The 14702-nt window shown below is 51.1% G+C and overlaps 1 protein-coding gene across 1 annotated transcript in view; it reads left to right on the top strand.

The window, feature by feature from the left end:
* Positions 1–14702, top strand: part of LOC307243106 (FSD1-like protein) — a gene marked incomplete at both ends in the record, with an annotated part of 28808 nt that overhangs the window by 9950 nt on the left and 4156 nt on the right. Inside the window, 2 exons of the mRNA XM_080017753.1 lie at positions 1300–1451; positions 1528–1782. Coding sequence (XP_079873879.1) covers positions 1300–1451; positions 1528–1782 — 407 coding nt within the window. The remainder of the gene's footprint in view (positions 1–1299; positions 1452–1527; positions 1783–14702) is intronic.

Genomic DNA, 14702 nt, shown 5'->3' with positions numbered 1-14702 from the left:
GTCCTCCCCACTACCTGTTTCCGCCTCACTTCCTCTCCCTCACTTCCTCTCTCTTCCTCACCTCCTTTCTCCTCCTCACTTCCTGTCTCCTCCTCACTTCCTGTGTCCTCCTATTCCTGTTTCCTCACTTCCTGTCTCCGCTTAACCTCCTGTCTCCTCACTTCCTGTCTCCCAACTTTGTCTCCTCACCTCCTGTCTCGTCGCTTTCTGTTTCTTCCTCACTTCCTGTGTCCTCCTCTCTTCTTCTCTCCTCCTTACTTCCTGTGTCCTCCTCACTTCCTGTGCACTCCTCACTTCCTGTGCACTCCTCACTTCCTGTCTCCTCTTCACTTCCTGACTCCTCTTCACTTCCTGTCTCCTCACTCCATGTGTTCTCTTCTTAACTTCCTGTCTCCTCACTTCCTGTCTCCTCCTCACTTTGTGTCTCCTCACTTCCTGTCTCAGCACTTCCTGTGTCTTCCTCTCTTTCTGTCTCCTCACTTCCTGTCTCCTACTCCCTTCCTGTCCCCCTGCCTCCTCCTCACTTCCTGTCTCCTCTTCACTTCCTGTCTCACCTTCACTTCATGTTGCCTCTTCACTTCCTGTCTCATCTTTACTTCCTGTGTTCTCTTCTTAACTTCCTGTCTCCTCACTTCCTGTCTCCTCCTCACTTCCTGTCTTCTCACTTCCTGTCTCTTTCTCACTTCCTGTCTCAAGTTTCTTTGTCCTCACTTCCTCTCTCCTGACTTCCTGTCTCCTCCTTACTTCCTCTGTCCTCTTCACGTCCTGTTTCCTCTTCACTTCCTGTCTCCTCCTGGAGTGAAACTTATTCACTTCAAGCGCTGGATGAGATGAGATCAATTTTTAATCATTTATTTCAAGATTTTTGTTTTGAGTGTTTTCTTTGTATGAATTTACAATCATTTGAAATAGTTTCAATTTAGAATTTTCCTCAAATTTATTAAAATATTTCAAACATTTTGTTCATTTTCATCCACTTCGCTGCCATCTTGTGTTTCCCGGCAACAAGGCTCTGCCATTTTCAGCCATTTTGTATTTTGGACTCATTGTCACTGTCTCGCTTGAGCACGCTAGCTTTGCGTGTTGCTAACTAGCTTGCTTCAGCTTTGAACTGTTCGTTAGCCACTCGTTAGCATGTTGTAGCGCTGTTCTACTAAGCTGTTTGGCTTCTCTAATTTGCATCTTCTGCTAGCTAGCAAGCTAGAGATGACCATTGTGTGGCTATCATGCTACTAGCTTACACTGTGTTAAGAAAATTTACAGGTTAACAATGCAAACAATGCTAATGCTCGTTCCCAGAAGCTGCACGCCATCACCAAAGAGGGCATCATCAGCGTCCCAGTTGCCGTCAGCGCCACTGATGCCATCACTGGCGGCAACTGGGGTGTTGCCATCATCGTCTGTGGCGATGGCACGGTCTCGATTCGCTGGGGAGGCATACACCGTGCTTGGTAAGCGCAGCTGACTTCCTGTTAGCATACTTTTCGTGCTCCCAGTGCTAATGCTAATATCCTTCTCTCTCTGCAGCGAGCATAGCGCTACATAGCGGCACAGGCTACTGGGAGCTGGTGCCGCTAGCCGACGTGAAGGCCTTCTCCGCGGGGCTAGCATATCGCGGCACGCTAGGCCGCTTTGACCAGCTGGGCCGAGGCTCTGCCTCCTGGGCGCTGTCCGCCAGCCAATGGCTACAGAGCTCACTCACAGCTAAACACAACAACCGCTGCAAGACGCTGGAGGCAGCTCCGCCATCACGGCTTGGAGTCTTCCTGGACTACGATGCCGGTCAGACGCTAACGCGACTTGCTAATAATGCTAGCATGTAATCTCTCCCTCTATTTCTCAAAGTGCATGCTGGTGGTGGGTGTGCAGTGGTTTAATGAGTAACCTGTTATGATTAAATCTAGTCACCTCACATGAAAAGCCGTCAATATGTTATACAAAAATCGATGCAAGAACAACCAAATTGAATATAAAACTATCCCTTAAAAATACCTTTGAAAAGTAGTACACTCTGTAAACCACCTGATGGAGCCACGGGGGACACATTTTCCTGAGGTCATGTAAGGGACAAGCCCTGACAGAAGAGTCAGCAAAAATCAGTTTTCTGTCTGCCGGTAGAAAACTACAAATGAACGCCATCTTCAAAAGAAGGAGGGTTGTGGCTATGAAGGCTGTAATTGGCTGGTTGAGAAGCGACATTAGAGAACAGCTAAACAAAGAAACAAGACTACGATTGGCTCAAAATACATCTCTGATTATTTTTTTGACACAAAAAGAGACGAGATATGTAAACGAGCAAACGCCTCGCCATGACTATAAAAGATATATGAACAAAGGGAGAAATTTGTTGGGGTTTCGCAAAACCCACTCCGAGTTTTGTTGCTGTGTCTGTACTTATCTGATACACAGCTCCATACATCAGCTTCTGTTCCAGTGATTTTTTTTTCCCAAGTTTGAAGCAAGTTAAGAGCGCCTAGCCAAGACCCAGGTTTTTCAAAGTTTGGGCTGAGTTTTTTTAACGAGCCCGAGGTGCCGGCTCTCTCCTTCACAGGCCTTGACTGTGAATCTTCTTGGCTCAAATCTTTTTGACCACGATAATCTATAGGTCTTGACCTAATCTTTTTTGACTACGATAAATCACACATTTCGGCCTGAATATTTTAAGTGACAACCATTGGCGAGTGCCAGTCAGGAGAGAACGAAGACTAAAACTGAGACCTGGAGACCTGGTCTCAGTCAGCTGCGCTTACCATATTCAGAGACACAAGCGGCCGAAAACAAATATATATATATATTGTGGTTAGGGTCAGAGCCTTTACTCTTTCTGCTATTTTAATTTTTATATGTCTGCTGCAGGAGCTCCACCCAGGTCTTAAAGTATCAGAAAAGTCTCTTTTCCAAACGAACCTAGAATATTGACCTGACAAAGTTAGATAATTAATACTAGTGTAATTATAAAATGGAACCTAAACAGAAACTGATGCAAATAACCTGTATGGATATTTATAACAGTCCATGGTGTGGAAAGGAATGAGTGAGTCTATGGTTAACACTTACTACCACCAAACATAAGGAACAACCACAGAGGAAAAGTCTAAGAAATCGTCTCTGTGCTTAGACGATCAGCTTTTATAAATTGTCCCTGTATGTGGACATTAGGGTTTAGTAAACTGTCCTTGTGCGTGCAGAATCAGGGTCCAGGGAAACAGGCAGAGGATTGGGGTCCAGGAATAGGCAAGGGATCAGGGTCCAGGAACAGGCAAGGGATCAAGGTCCAGGAACAGGCAAGGGATCAGGGTTGTTGGAGAAATTCTCCTTCGTGGTCGGTGAGGTTAATCTGCCCGCTACAAGGGAACAAAACTAAGAATATTAACAATATTTCTTCTGCAGAATAAAGAGAAAGATTCAGTGCTGCTCCAAAGCAGTGTTCTGATCATCCTGCCCCTAATTCTGATGAAGAGGGCTTTATACCAAAGAGAGGTTGTGGGCCATTGGTCAGAGGTAATTTACAAGACTATTGCCCTCAATTGTCTCTCCAGATGTTACCTTCAAACAGTGATTTCACAGGTACTTTGGTGGCAGACGCAGACTAATATCCAATATTACAATGATCTTTCAAGCTCCCCTGGGGTTATTTTTTATCTCCATTCAAGGTTAAACAGGACAGAATGTGATCTGTTTCTTGAATATTAGAATTGACATTGTGGAGAAAGAACAGTCTCTTTACATAAACTCTGGGGGGGGGGCTCCTTAAAAAACAGAGGCAATGTTTTAAACCCCCTTCAACAGGAAGATGCTATTGTCCTCATTCAAATTGTTGATCATATGCATTTTTCTCTCACAGGGTCCAGGGAAAGAGGCAGAGGATCAGTGTCCAGGAACAGGCAGGGGATCGGGCTACAGGGAAACAGGCAGGGAATCAGTGTCCAGGAACAGGCAGGGAATCAGTGTCCAGGAACGGGCAGGGAATCAGTGTCCAGGAACGGGCAGGGAATCAGGGTCCGGGAACGGGCAGGGGATCAGGGTCCAGGGAAACAGGCAGGGATGTAGGGTCCAGGAACAGGTAGGAATCATTGTCTGGGAACAGGCAGGGGATCAGGGTCTAGGGAAACAGGCAGAGGATCAGGGTCTAGGGAAACAGGCAGAGGATCAGGGTCTAGGGAAACAGGCAGAGGTTCACGGGCCAGGAACAGGCAGGGATAGGTAGGGATAGATTGGACAGAGAATTCCATACACACAAACAGACACAGCGACCTGACGAAGGCAGAGTGAACAGGGAACACGTAAAATACAAGAGGAGAGATGAGGAAGACAGGTGGTGAGATTGAAGTGTGCAGTGGCAGGGATGTGAAACCAGAGACGGTCAGACAGCCGGTCGCACCCTTTAAATTAATTCTGGACAAGTTGCTTGTCTTTTATTGTCACACACACCACAACACATGCATTGTGTGCAGTTACAGCCGACACACACACGCAGATGGAGGCCTTGAAATATCTCTCCCGCATTTTTCCCCATCGAGGCTTGTCCATCCTCCGGAGGGCAGGCCAGGAGCGACCGGGGACTTCATTGTCCATCGGTGGTCAGACGATATTTGTTGTGCATGTTTTTAGTGGGGGTTCTTACAATGTTATATGGAGAAAACCCAATGTGAGCACAGGGAGAACATGCAAACTCCACACAGAAAGGCCCCTAATTGGGAGATAACCCACCGGAGCGCGGTGCCCAGGCGGGAATCGAACCCAGGACCTTCTTGCTGTGAGGCAGCAGTGCAATTAACTGTGCCACAGGATGGTAAGAGCACAGTTTTTGGTTATACAGAGCCGCCATCAATCCCCCTCTTTGGAGGGGGGACACATGGGAGACAATTAAAAATAGAACCAAACAACATTTACACAAAAGCATGAACATTGGACGACAGCATGTATTGAAAAACAGTGAATTAGGTCCAGGAAAACTGGAACTGCAACTGGTCACGTGGCCTCTTTCTGTCATAATTACGGCAGTAAATGAGGGAGAAAAGGAGAGGAAGGCAACCAGGAGAGAGGGTGTGTGTGTGTGTGTGTGTGTGTGTGTGTGTGTGTGTGTGTGTGTGTGTGTGTGGTCCACCGGTGAGTGTACATGACTTTGGTTCTGGTGTATAAGGTATTATGTCATGGCGCCTCCAAGCAGCGTAATGGGTCGAAGCCGCCGCGCAGCAGGAGCTAGGGCTGACAACCACTCCCCAACCCACAACGGCAACCAGCCCCCCAGGGACCCTGGAAGCCACCCGACGTCGCTCATCGCAGCCCCGCCAGGTCGCAGCATACCTTAAGCCAGCCGGCAGGGAGCCCAGATTGCAGGAGGCCCACCCGGCCGCCCCCAAGCCCACACCGACAAACCACCCCGAAAACCCCAGTGCTCAATGTGTGCTGTTGGCTATTGCAGTTAAAATTGCAGGGTGTGGGGGTGCGAGTCCTTCGAGCAAGCCGAACCTGAATCACTCACGCCCCTCCTGCCCTGCAGACCTTGGTCTGTGGAGTGTCATTCGGAGTAGGATTGGTAGCTAAGAATTTAGATATAAGATTGAAGACTTCCGGTAGGGATGATATTGGGTTCCGTACGTACAAGATATCATCTGCACACAAACTGATTTTGTGAACAGAGTTTTGTGTTTGTATGCCAACAATATTACGGTTTTCACGGATGGCCACCGCGAGGGGTTCAATAAAGATGGCGAATAGTAAGGGTGAGCGGACATACTTGCCTTGTGCTGCGTTGGAGAGTGAAACTGTTAGGCCTACGGCCTCCCAGTGCCACTAGAGGCCGCCCTTGCCCCATCGGCAGCTCCCTACTCGAGCCCAATTGCACACACCTGGGATCAATTACCTGCACAGTATTTAGTCCCAGCTTCCCAGCCATTTCTTGCCAGACGTCAACTAGCTTACCCGAGTTGTACAGCTACTGGCTCCCTTCCAAGTTCCTAGCTCCTAGTGCTTGTTTCTAGTTCCTAGTTTATGTCTCGTTGTCTAGTCTTCCCCTTACCTGCTTGTCTCCTCTCGTCGACCCAGTCTGTCTCTCCAAATCCAGCCAGCCCGGTTTACCTGCCTGTCTCCGCTCGTCGACCAAGGCTGCCCGTCCTTCTCCATCCAGCCTGGACCCCTTCTCCTGGTCATCATCGTCCCTGCCCAGCCCTGCTCCATCCCTAATAAACATCCTTTGCCTGCCTTCCGTCTCCCTGTGTCGTGCGTTTGTGTCTCTCCTAGCTCTGGTCATGACAGTATGGTCTGGCCAGGAAACCATGGACCCAGCCGACACAGAAGAGCTCCGCCGCGCACTCCGGGACCAAGGAGTGTTGCTTGGGCAACATGACCAGGCCCTCTGGGACATCGCGGAACAACTCCGGACCATCTCGGCGGCCGTCAGCAGCCTGCAGGGTCCTCCGGCCCCCGTGGCCCCCCCTGCTCCTCCCACCCGCCCTCCTTCCCCCGCCGGGGCTCCCAGCGCCTCTCTCGTCCCCCCTGAGCCCCACGTTCCAGCTCCAGCACCTTACGACGGTGATTTCGGCACCTGCCGCGCCTTCCTTGTGCAGTGCACAGTGGTTTTTCAACAGCAGCCGTCGTCGTACGCCTCCAATAGTGCCCGCATCGCGTTCCTCATCTCCTGCCTGAGAGGGCCGGCTCTCGGCTAGGGTTCAGCGGTCTGAAGTCAGGGGGGCCCCGTGAGTCTCTCCTACGATTTGTTCACCCGCGAAATGAGAGTCTTCGACCACCCAGTTTGCGGCAAGGAAGCCGCCAGAAGACTCCTCTCCCTCCGCCAGGGTTCCTGTAGCGTCACCTCCCTTGTCGCCGAGTTCCGGAGACACTGACGGAGCCCTGCAGGACGTGTTTCAGCGCGCCCTGAACGACGAGTTGCAGGACGAGTTGGCGGGGCGGGACGAGCCCACGGACCTGGACCAACTAGTGGAGACCGCCATCCGCCTGGACAACCGGCTACGGGAGCGCCGGCGCGAGAGGGAGGGGGCGAGATTCCAGCCTGCGCCTCCCGCCTGGGCGGCCACGCCCTGGTCTCCAGCGCCCGCTACTCTTGGGCACCTCAGAAGTCCCCCAATTCTCTCCAATGCCGAGCCAATGCAACTTGGTCACTCCAGGATCTCCCCCGAGGAGCGAGCATGCCGCGTTCAGACCGGCGCCTGTCTGTATTGCGGCCGGCTGGGACACCTCCGAGCCGCCTGCCCGGTCCGGCCACGAGAGGGCGACTCCTCGGTAGACTTACGTTCCGGTCGCTCCAACTCCAACCCTCTCTCCCATCCTCTGCTCCCAGTTACCCTCTCGTGGGGGGATATAACACTCTCTTCCTCCACTCTCATAGATTCTGAGGCGGATGCGAGTTTTCTCGACCGGGGACTAGCACGCCAGCTAGGGCTGACACCCGTCCCTCTCCCCGCACCGCTCGAGGTCAAGGGGCTGAACGGGTCTCATCTGACCCGGATTACCCACCAGACAGTCCCCCTCAAGCTGCTACTCTCCGACAACCACTGTGAGTCCTTGAGGTTCTTCCTCATAGATTCCCCACTGAACCCCGTGTTTCTGGGGTACCCCTGGCTCCAGACCCACAACCCTCAGATGGACTGGCGCTCGGGCAGCGTGAGCTCCTGGAGCACACACTGTCATGCCCGCGGCCTCAACGCTGCCGCCGGATGCGCCGCCAGGGGACCCCAAGAGCCCTGACCTGGCCTCGGTTCTGTCGCAATATCTGGACCTGGCCCCGGTCTTCAGCAAGCATGGGGCGCTATCCTTACCACCTCATCGCCCCTACGACTGCGCTATCAACCTCCTGCCAGGCGCCCCCCTCCCCTGCAGTCGCTTGTATAACGTCTCCCGGCTCGAACAGCAGGCCATGGAAACTTACATCCGCGACTCTCGCTGCCCGGATTATTCCCCCCTCATCTTCTCCGTTAGGCGCAGGGTTCTTCTTTGTTGCTCAGCAGGACAAGACCCTCCGTCATTGCATTGACTTCAGGGGACTTAACGACATCACTATCAAAGACAAGTACCCCTTGCCCCTGATGGATTCAGTCTTCGTCCCCATCCAGGGTGCCACCCACTTTTCCAAGCTCGACCTCCGCAACGCTTACCACCTGGTCCGCATCCGCGAAGGGGACGAGTGGAAGACCGGGTTCAACATCCCACTCGGACACTTCGGGTATCTAGTAATGCCCTTGGCCTGTCAAATGCCCCAGCGGTCTTCCAGGCCCTAATTAACGATGTCCTCCGGGACATGCTAAACTCACTTGTCTTTGTGTACCTTGACGACATCTTGATTTTCTCCAAATACCTCTCCGACCACGTAGAACATGTACGCCTGGTGCTGCAGCGCCTCCTGGAGAACCGTCTGTTTGTTAAGGCCGAGAAGTGTGTCCATGTTCCGTCCATTTCCTTCCTGGGATTCATCATTGGCCAAGGGAGGCTGGAGATGGACCCCAAGAAGGTGGCCGCCGTGGTGGAGTGGCCAACCCCAGCCAATAGGAAGCAGCTCCAACCGTTCCTCTGGTTTGCAAACTTCTACCGGCGCTTCATCCGTATCTTCAGCCGCATCGCTGCTCCCCTCTCAGCCCTTACCTCCACCGCAGTGGCCTTCAAGTGGACCCCCGCGGCCAGGGCCGCATTCCTCGACCTCAGGAGCCACTTTTCGTCGGCCCCAGTCTTGGCCCAGCCCGACGCCAACCTCCAGTTCGTGGTAGAGGTGGACGCTTCAGACACGGGGGTAGGAGCAGTACTTTCTCAGCGCTCTCCAACCGACAGTAAGCTCCACCCCTGTGCCTTTCTGTCCCGCAGGCTCACCCCACCCAAGCGCAACTATGATGTGGGTAACCGGGAACTCCTGGCCGTCAAACTAGCCCTTGAGGAGTGGCGCCACTGGCTTGAGGGAGCAATCCACCCCTTCGTCGTCTGGACCGATCATAAGAACTTGGCCTATATCCGGACAGCGAAGCGGCTCAACTCCCGGCAGGCCAGGTGGGCGTTGTTTTTCGGCCGGTTTAACTTCTCTCTATCCTACCGCCCAGGAACCAAGAACACCAAATCTGACGCCCTGTCCCGTGTGTTCGCGCCAGAGGAGAAGACAGGGGATCCAGAACCCATCCTTCCACCCCTGTGCCTTGCCGCCACACACACCTCGGAAGATCGAGTCCCTCGTCACCCAAGCGCAGGAACACCAGCCCGACCAAGGTACCGGACCCCCTAACCGCCTGTTCGTCCCTGACTCCGCACGCTTCCATGTTCTGCAGTGGGCCCATGTCTCCCACCTCAGCTGCCATCCCGGGATCACCTGCACCCTGGCTGTCGTCTGCCAGTGCTTCTGGTGGCCGACCCTGCTCCCTGACACCCGGTCCTTCGTCTCGGCCTGTCCCACCTGCCCCCGGTCCAAGACCTCCACCCGACCCCGCTCCGGCCTCCTCCGCCCATTACCCATCCCGACTAGTCCTTGGACCCACATCCCCCTGGACTTCGTCACCGGTCTTCCACCATCCCAGGGCAACACTACCATCCTCACGGTGGTGGACCGCTTTTCTAATGCGGCCCACTTCCCCACCCTGCCCAAACTACCATCGGCAAGGGAGACCGCAGACCAGCTGGTGGCCGAGGTGTTCCGCCGCCATGGCATCCTGGCAGACGTGGTGTCGGACAGAGGACCCCAGTTCACCTCCCAGGTCTGGCGCGCCTTCTGCTCGGCCCTGGGGGCACAGGTCAGTCTCTCCTCCGGTTTCCATCCCCAGACCAACGGCCAGACGGAGCGGGCGAACCAGGAGGTGGAGGCCATGCTCCGCTGCCTGACAACCACCAGCCCCACCTCCTGGAGCGACCAGCTGCCATGGGCCGAATACGCCCACAACACCCTGGTGAACGCCTCCTCCGGCCTGTCGCCCTTCCAATGCTCTCTGGGCTACCAACCCCCGCTGTTCCCTGCCCAGGAGGTTGAGATCACCGTACCCTCCGTCCAGGCCCACATTGGTCGGTGACGGAGGAGGTGGAGGAGGGCCCGCTCTGCACTACTCCAGGCCTCTGCCAGGTCCTAGCGGCAGGTGAACCGGCACCGTGCGCCCGCACCCACATACGTCCCCGGACAGATGATATGGCTCTCCACAAAGGACTTGCCCCTCAAGGTGGACTCCCGAAAACTCGCTCCCCGGTATGTTGGCCCCTTCCCCATTGTGTCAATGATCAACCCCTGTGCCGTACGCCTCCGTCTCCCTCCCTCCCTCCCTCCGTGTCCACCCTACCTTCCATGTATCCCAGCTTAAGCCGGTGGTTTCCAGCCCTCTCTCCCTCCGAGCCGAGGCCCCACCACCCCCCCGCACCATCGACGGTCACCCAGCCTACACAGTGCAGCGCCTGCTGGATGTGCGGCGCCGGGGAAGAGGCTTCCAGTACCTCGTGGACTGGGAGGGGTACGGTCCGGAGGAAGAAGAAGAAACAGTCTTTATTCGTCACGCACACACACACACATGCACATGCTTGATGGTGGCCGGTGAAATGGATCCTCTGCATTGAACCATCCTGGCTTGTCCTTCCTCCGGGGGCACAGCCAGGAGCAGTTGGCAGCATACGTGGACGCGCCCGGGGACCAGGTGATAAATGTCCATCGCTGGTCAGACGATGATGGGTGCATGTTTTTGAGGGGGGTCCTTACTGACGTGAGGTGGAGGAAACACCATGTGAGCACGGGGAGAACATGCAAACTCCACACAGAAAGGCTCCTATTTGGGAGATAACCCGCCGGAGCACGGTGCCAATCGAACCCAGGACCTTCTTGCTATGAGGCAGCAGTGCAATGCACTGCGCCACCGTGCCACAACACCAGCGCTCCTGGGTCCCCCGGAGACAGATCCTGGATGCCTCCCTTATATGGGATTTCAATCTAACTCGCCCTTCCGGTTCCAGGTGTCCGCCAAGGGGCGTCCGTAGAGGGGGGGGTACTGTTAGGCCCACGGCCTCCCAGCGCCACTAGAGGCCGCCCTTGCCCCATCTGCAGCTCCCTACTCAAATCCAATTGCACACACCTGGGATCAATTACCTCCACAGTATTTAGTCTCCGGTATTTAGTCATGCTTTCCTCCCAGAAACGCTGTGAAGTGTAACCATCGGTGATGACAGAAGCAGATGGGGAGTTGTAGAGGATTCTGATCCATTGAATGAGTGTCTCTCCAAAGCCAAATTTGTTGAGGATTGAAAAAAGATATGTTCAATTAACTCTGTCAATGCGTTTTCAGCATCTAAAGAAGCAATAACAGTATTTAAGTTGTTCCTTTGAGATATGCTGATCAGACTGAATAAACGGCACGTTTCTGAATGAGTGTCTGCCTTTGACAAAGCCTGTTTTGTCTGGATGAATTAAAAATTGAATTACTTTTTCAATTCTATTGGCTAGTGTTTCACTAATAATCTTTAAATCGCAATTAATTAGGCTTATAGGTCTATCACTCGAGGTGAGGGTCTGGTCCTTTTTGGGTTTGAGCAAAACCGAAATGAGAGCGGTATTCACTTGCAGAGGCATAGTGAAGAATGACTTGACCTCTGTAACCATTCTGATGAATTATGGGGATATAAGTGGCCAGAAGTGCTTATAGAATTCCACTTTTTGTTGGCATAGAGAAGAGAGCTTTCCTGAGTTCTTTTAGAGTCAGTGGTTGATCTAATGTGGTAGCCTGCACTGTCGAAAGTTTAGGGAGGTCAATATCAAGGAATGAGTGAATGTTTTATATATTAGATTCATTATCCGAGTGATATAGCTCATTATAAAAGTCTCTAAATATGTTATTGATGTCTTGCGGGGAGTGTGTTATCCTACCCTGTGGATCTTTGATGGCTGTAATAAGTGTTTTTTCTCTATCGTGTGTCAGTTGATTGGCAAGAAATTTACCTGATTTGTCATTGAATTCAAAATAATTTGCTCTTGTTCGTTGCATGAGGAATTGTCTTTCAATTGGATGATATTATCAAGTTGAGATGTAATTGTCCGGATCTCATTTCTGATTTGCTCACTGGGTGAGTGGGCTTGTTGGGAGTGCAAGTCCTTTAACTGTTGTTTGAATTTATTTTGGCATTCTTGTCCTTTCTTTTTCCTGAGTGGAGAATGAAATATAACTTTCCCTTAGAACTGCCTTGGCCGTTTCCCAGAGTAGGGATGGTGATATTTCTGGGGAGTCATTCAGTTCAATGAAGGAAGTCAATTCTCTAAAAATAAATTTATTAAATTCATTATCTGTGTGAGGCGTTAAGTTGCCACCTGCCGGGAGGGTTCCAGTTTGTTTCATTTATGAGGTTGAAACTAATCGGCCCGTGATCGGAGTCTACAATAGGGTGGATATCAGGATTAGTAATTTTAGACATTACAGAATTTATGTCAAGAAAAAATCGGTTCTAGAGAAGCTTTGGTGGGGTGTGGATAATATGTGTATTCTCTATTATGTGGATTATTTGATCGCCAACAATCGCCAAGAGCAAGATCAATCATATATTGTTCAATAGTGACTGACGAAAGCCAGGACTTGTGTTTATTTCTGGTTTGTGGATGGTCTAAACTATGATCCAGTACTGTGTTGAAGTCTCCTCCTAATATGATAGTTGATTCAGAGAATTCTAAGAGTCTTGAAAATATATTGTGAAAGACATTTCTGTCCTTATTGGGGCCATAAATATTAGCTATGGTTAATTTGATGTTACCAAAAATTCCATTAATCATTATGTAACGCCCTTCTGTGTCTGATATTGTGGTTTTATTCTGATATGAGATACTGTTATTGATCAATATAGAAATGCCTCTTTTTGAGTTGTATGATGCAGAATACATCTGATTAACCCATCTAACTTTGAGTTTGTGGTGCTCGGATGCAGTGAGGTGAATTTCTTGCAGTAGACAGAAGCTGGGTTCATCCTGGTGAGGTGACTTAGGATTTTGCTAAGTTGAGCTGGTGAGGTCAAGCCTCTCACATTCCAACTAACAAACTTAATGGATGTCATTGAAGTTAGTAAGGGGGTTATGGCACGGTGCATCCAAAGTTATAGCTATACTACTGTACCCATGCTTTCCTTTAGATAAGTCTGAGTTTTCCTCCTTTACATTCCTTTTTACTGTCTTAGTATAGCAGGAAGTTTGTATGGATACATATCTAGACAACCAATGACAAATATACAAAGATAAACATAGAACATTGCAGAGTTAGACATACATATAATAGAATACTGAATAGAGTGAGTGATGAGAGAAGAAGGGAGGGAGGAATTAGAGAGATGAGATGATGAGACAAGTAGGGAGGGGATTAGGAGGGTGAGATGAGAGTAAGCAATATTTTAAGTCCTGTCATAAATAGCATCCTAATTTCTACATCTCGCAGTATATATTAAATAGATACATAATTCTCAAAATAACCAGTGTCTGGTGGAAGTGTCTCAGAATAACAGACCGTAACGAAGCGATACTCGTTTACCCTTCTGCCGATTTTCCTTCAGGATGGGGTACAGCACCTTCCGTTGTTCGTTGATCTCCCGGGGGAATTGATCGTTCATACCCAGCGTGGTTCCTTTGTCCATCGTTTGTGGCACGGTGGTGCAGTGCATTGCACTGCTGCCTCACAGCAAGAAGCTCCTGGGTTTGATTCCCGCCTGGGGCGCTGTTGGCACCGTGCTCCAGCGGGTTATCTCCCAAATAGGAGCCTTTCTGTGTGGAGTTTGCATGTTCTCCCCGTGCTCACATGGGGTTTCCTCCACCTCACGTCAGTAAGGACCCCCACCAAAAACATGCACCATCATGGTCTGACCAGCAATGGACATTTATCACCTGGTCCCCGGGCGCGTCCACGTACGCTGCCCACTGCTCCTGCTGTGCCCCTGGAGGAAGGACAACCCAGGATGGGTCAAAAGCAGAGAATCCATTTCACCAGCCACCATCAAAAGTGTGTGTGTGTGTGTGCAAGCATGTGTTATAGTGTGGTGTGTTGTGTGATGAATAAAGACTGTTTCTTCTTCTTTCTTCTTCTTCAGCTCCCGTCCTTTGCTTTTTACAAGCTTCTTGTGCTTGAAGGGTTCACACTTAACAATGATGGAGTGGGGACGGTTCCCCATGCGGTGTCCCAGTTGGTAGACCCGGTGGAAGGTGGTATGCTTCACGGTGTTCGTGGGGAGTTTCAGGTCAGTGTGGAGGAGGTCTTTCACCGTGTTTTCTGGGGACTCTGTATTCTTAAGAAGCCCAGAAAAGATGAGGTTGTCTCGCATACTTCTTGATTGTATATCCAGGATAGTCTCTTTAATTATTATATTTTATTTAGAACCTCCACCTCTGTTGTGAGACGCTTCACAGAGATTTTTAGATCTGCATTGTCTTTTTGCATCTCGCCAACCGTGCAGTGCATGAAATCAAGGCTGGCTTTGATGTCGGTAATGTCTCGGAGAAGTGGACCAAGCATGTCCAGCTTCTTGTTAATCTAATCCAAGACACTAACCTTTACAGCACTGGGGATCAGATCGTCCGTGTCTGTTTCTGAGTTAGTCTTCTTATATGAGGTAAGGTTATAATTCTGATAAGAGGAAGGCCAAAGATAAGGTTTGTGGATATAGTGAGGGAGGACATACAGGCGGTTGGTGTAAGGAAGGAAGATGCGCAGAACAGAAGGTATTAGAGGCAGATTATCGGCTGTGGCGACGCCTAATGGGAGCAGCCGAAAGAA

The sequence above is a fragment of the Zeus faber genome (assembly GCF_960531495.2).
Source record: "Zeus faber genome assembly, chromosome: 17".
Lineage (NCBI taxonomy): Eukaryota > Metazoa > Chordata > Actinopteri > Zeiformes > Zeidae > Zeus > Zeus faber.
Note: the sequence above shows the minus strand (reverse complement) of the source record. Positions and strands in the feature narration are given on the sequence as shown.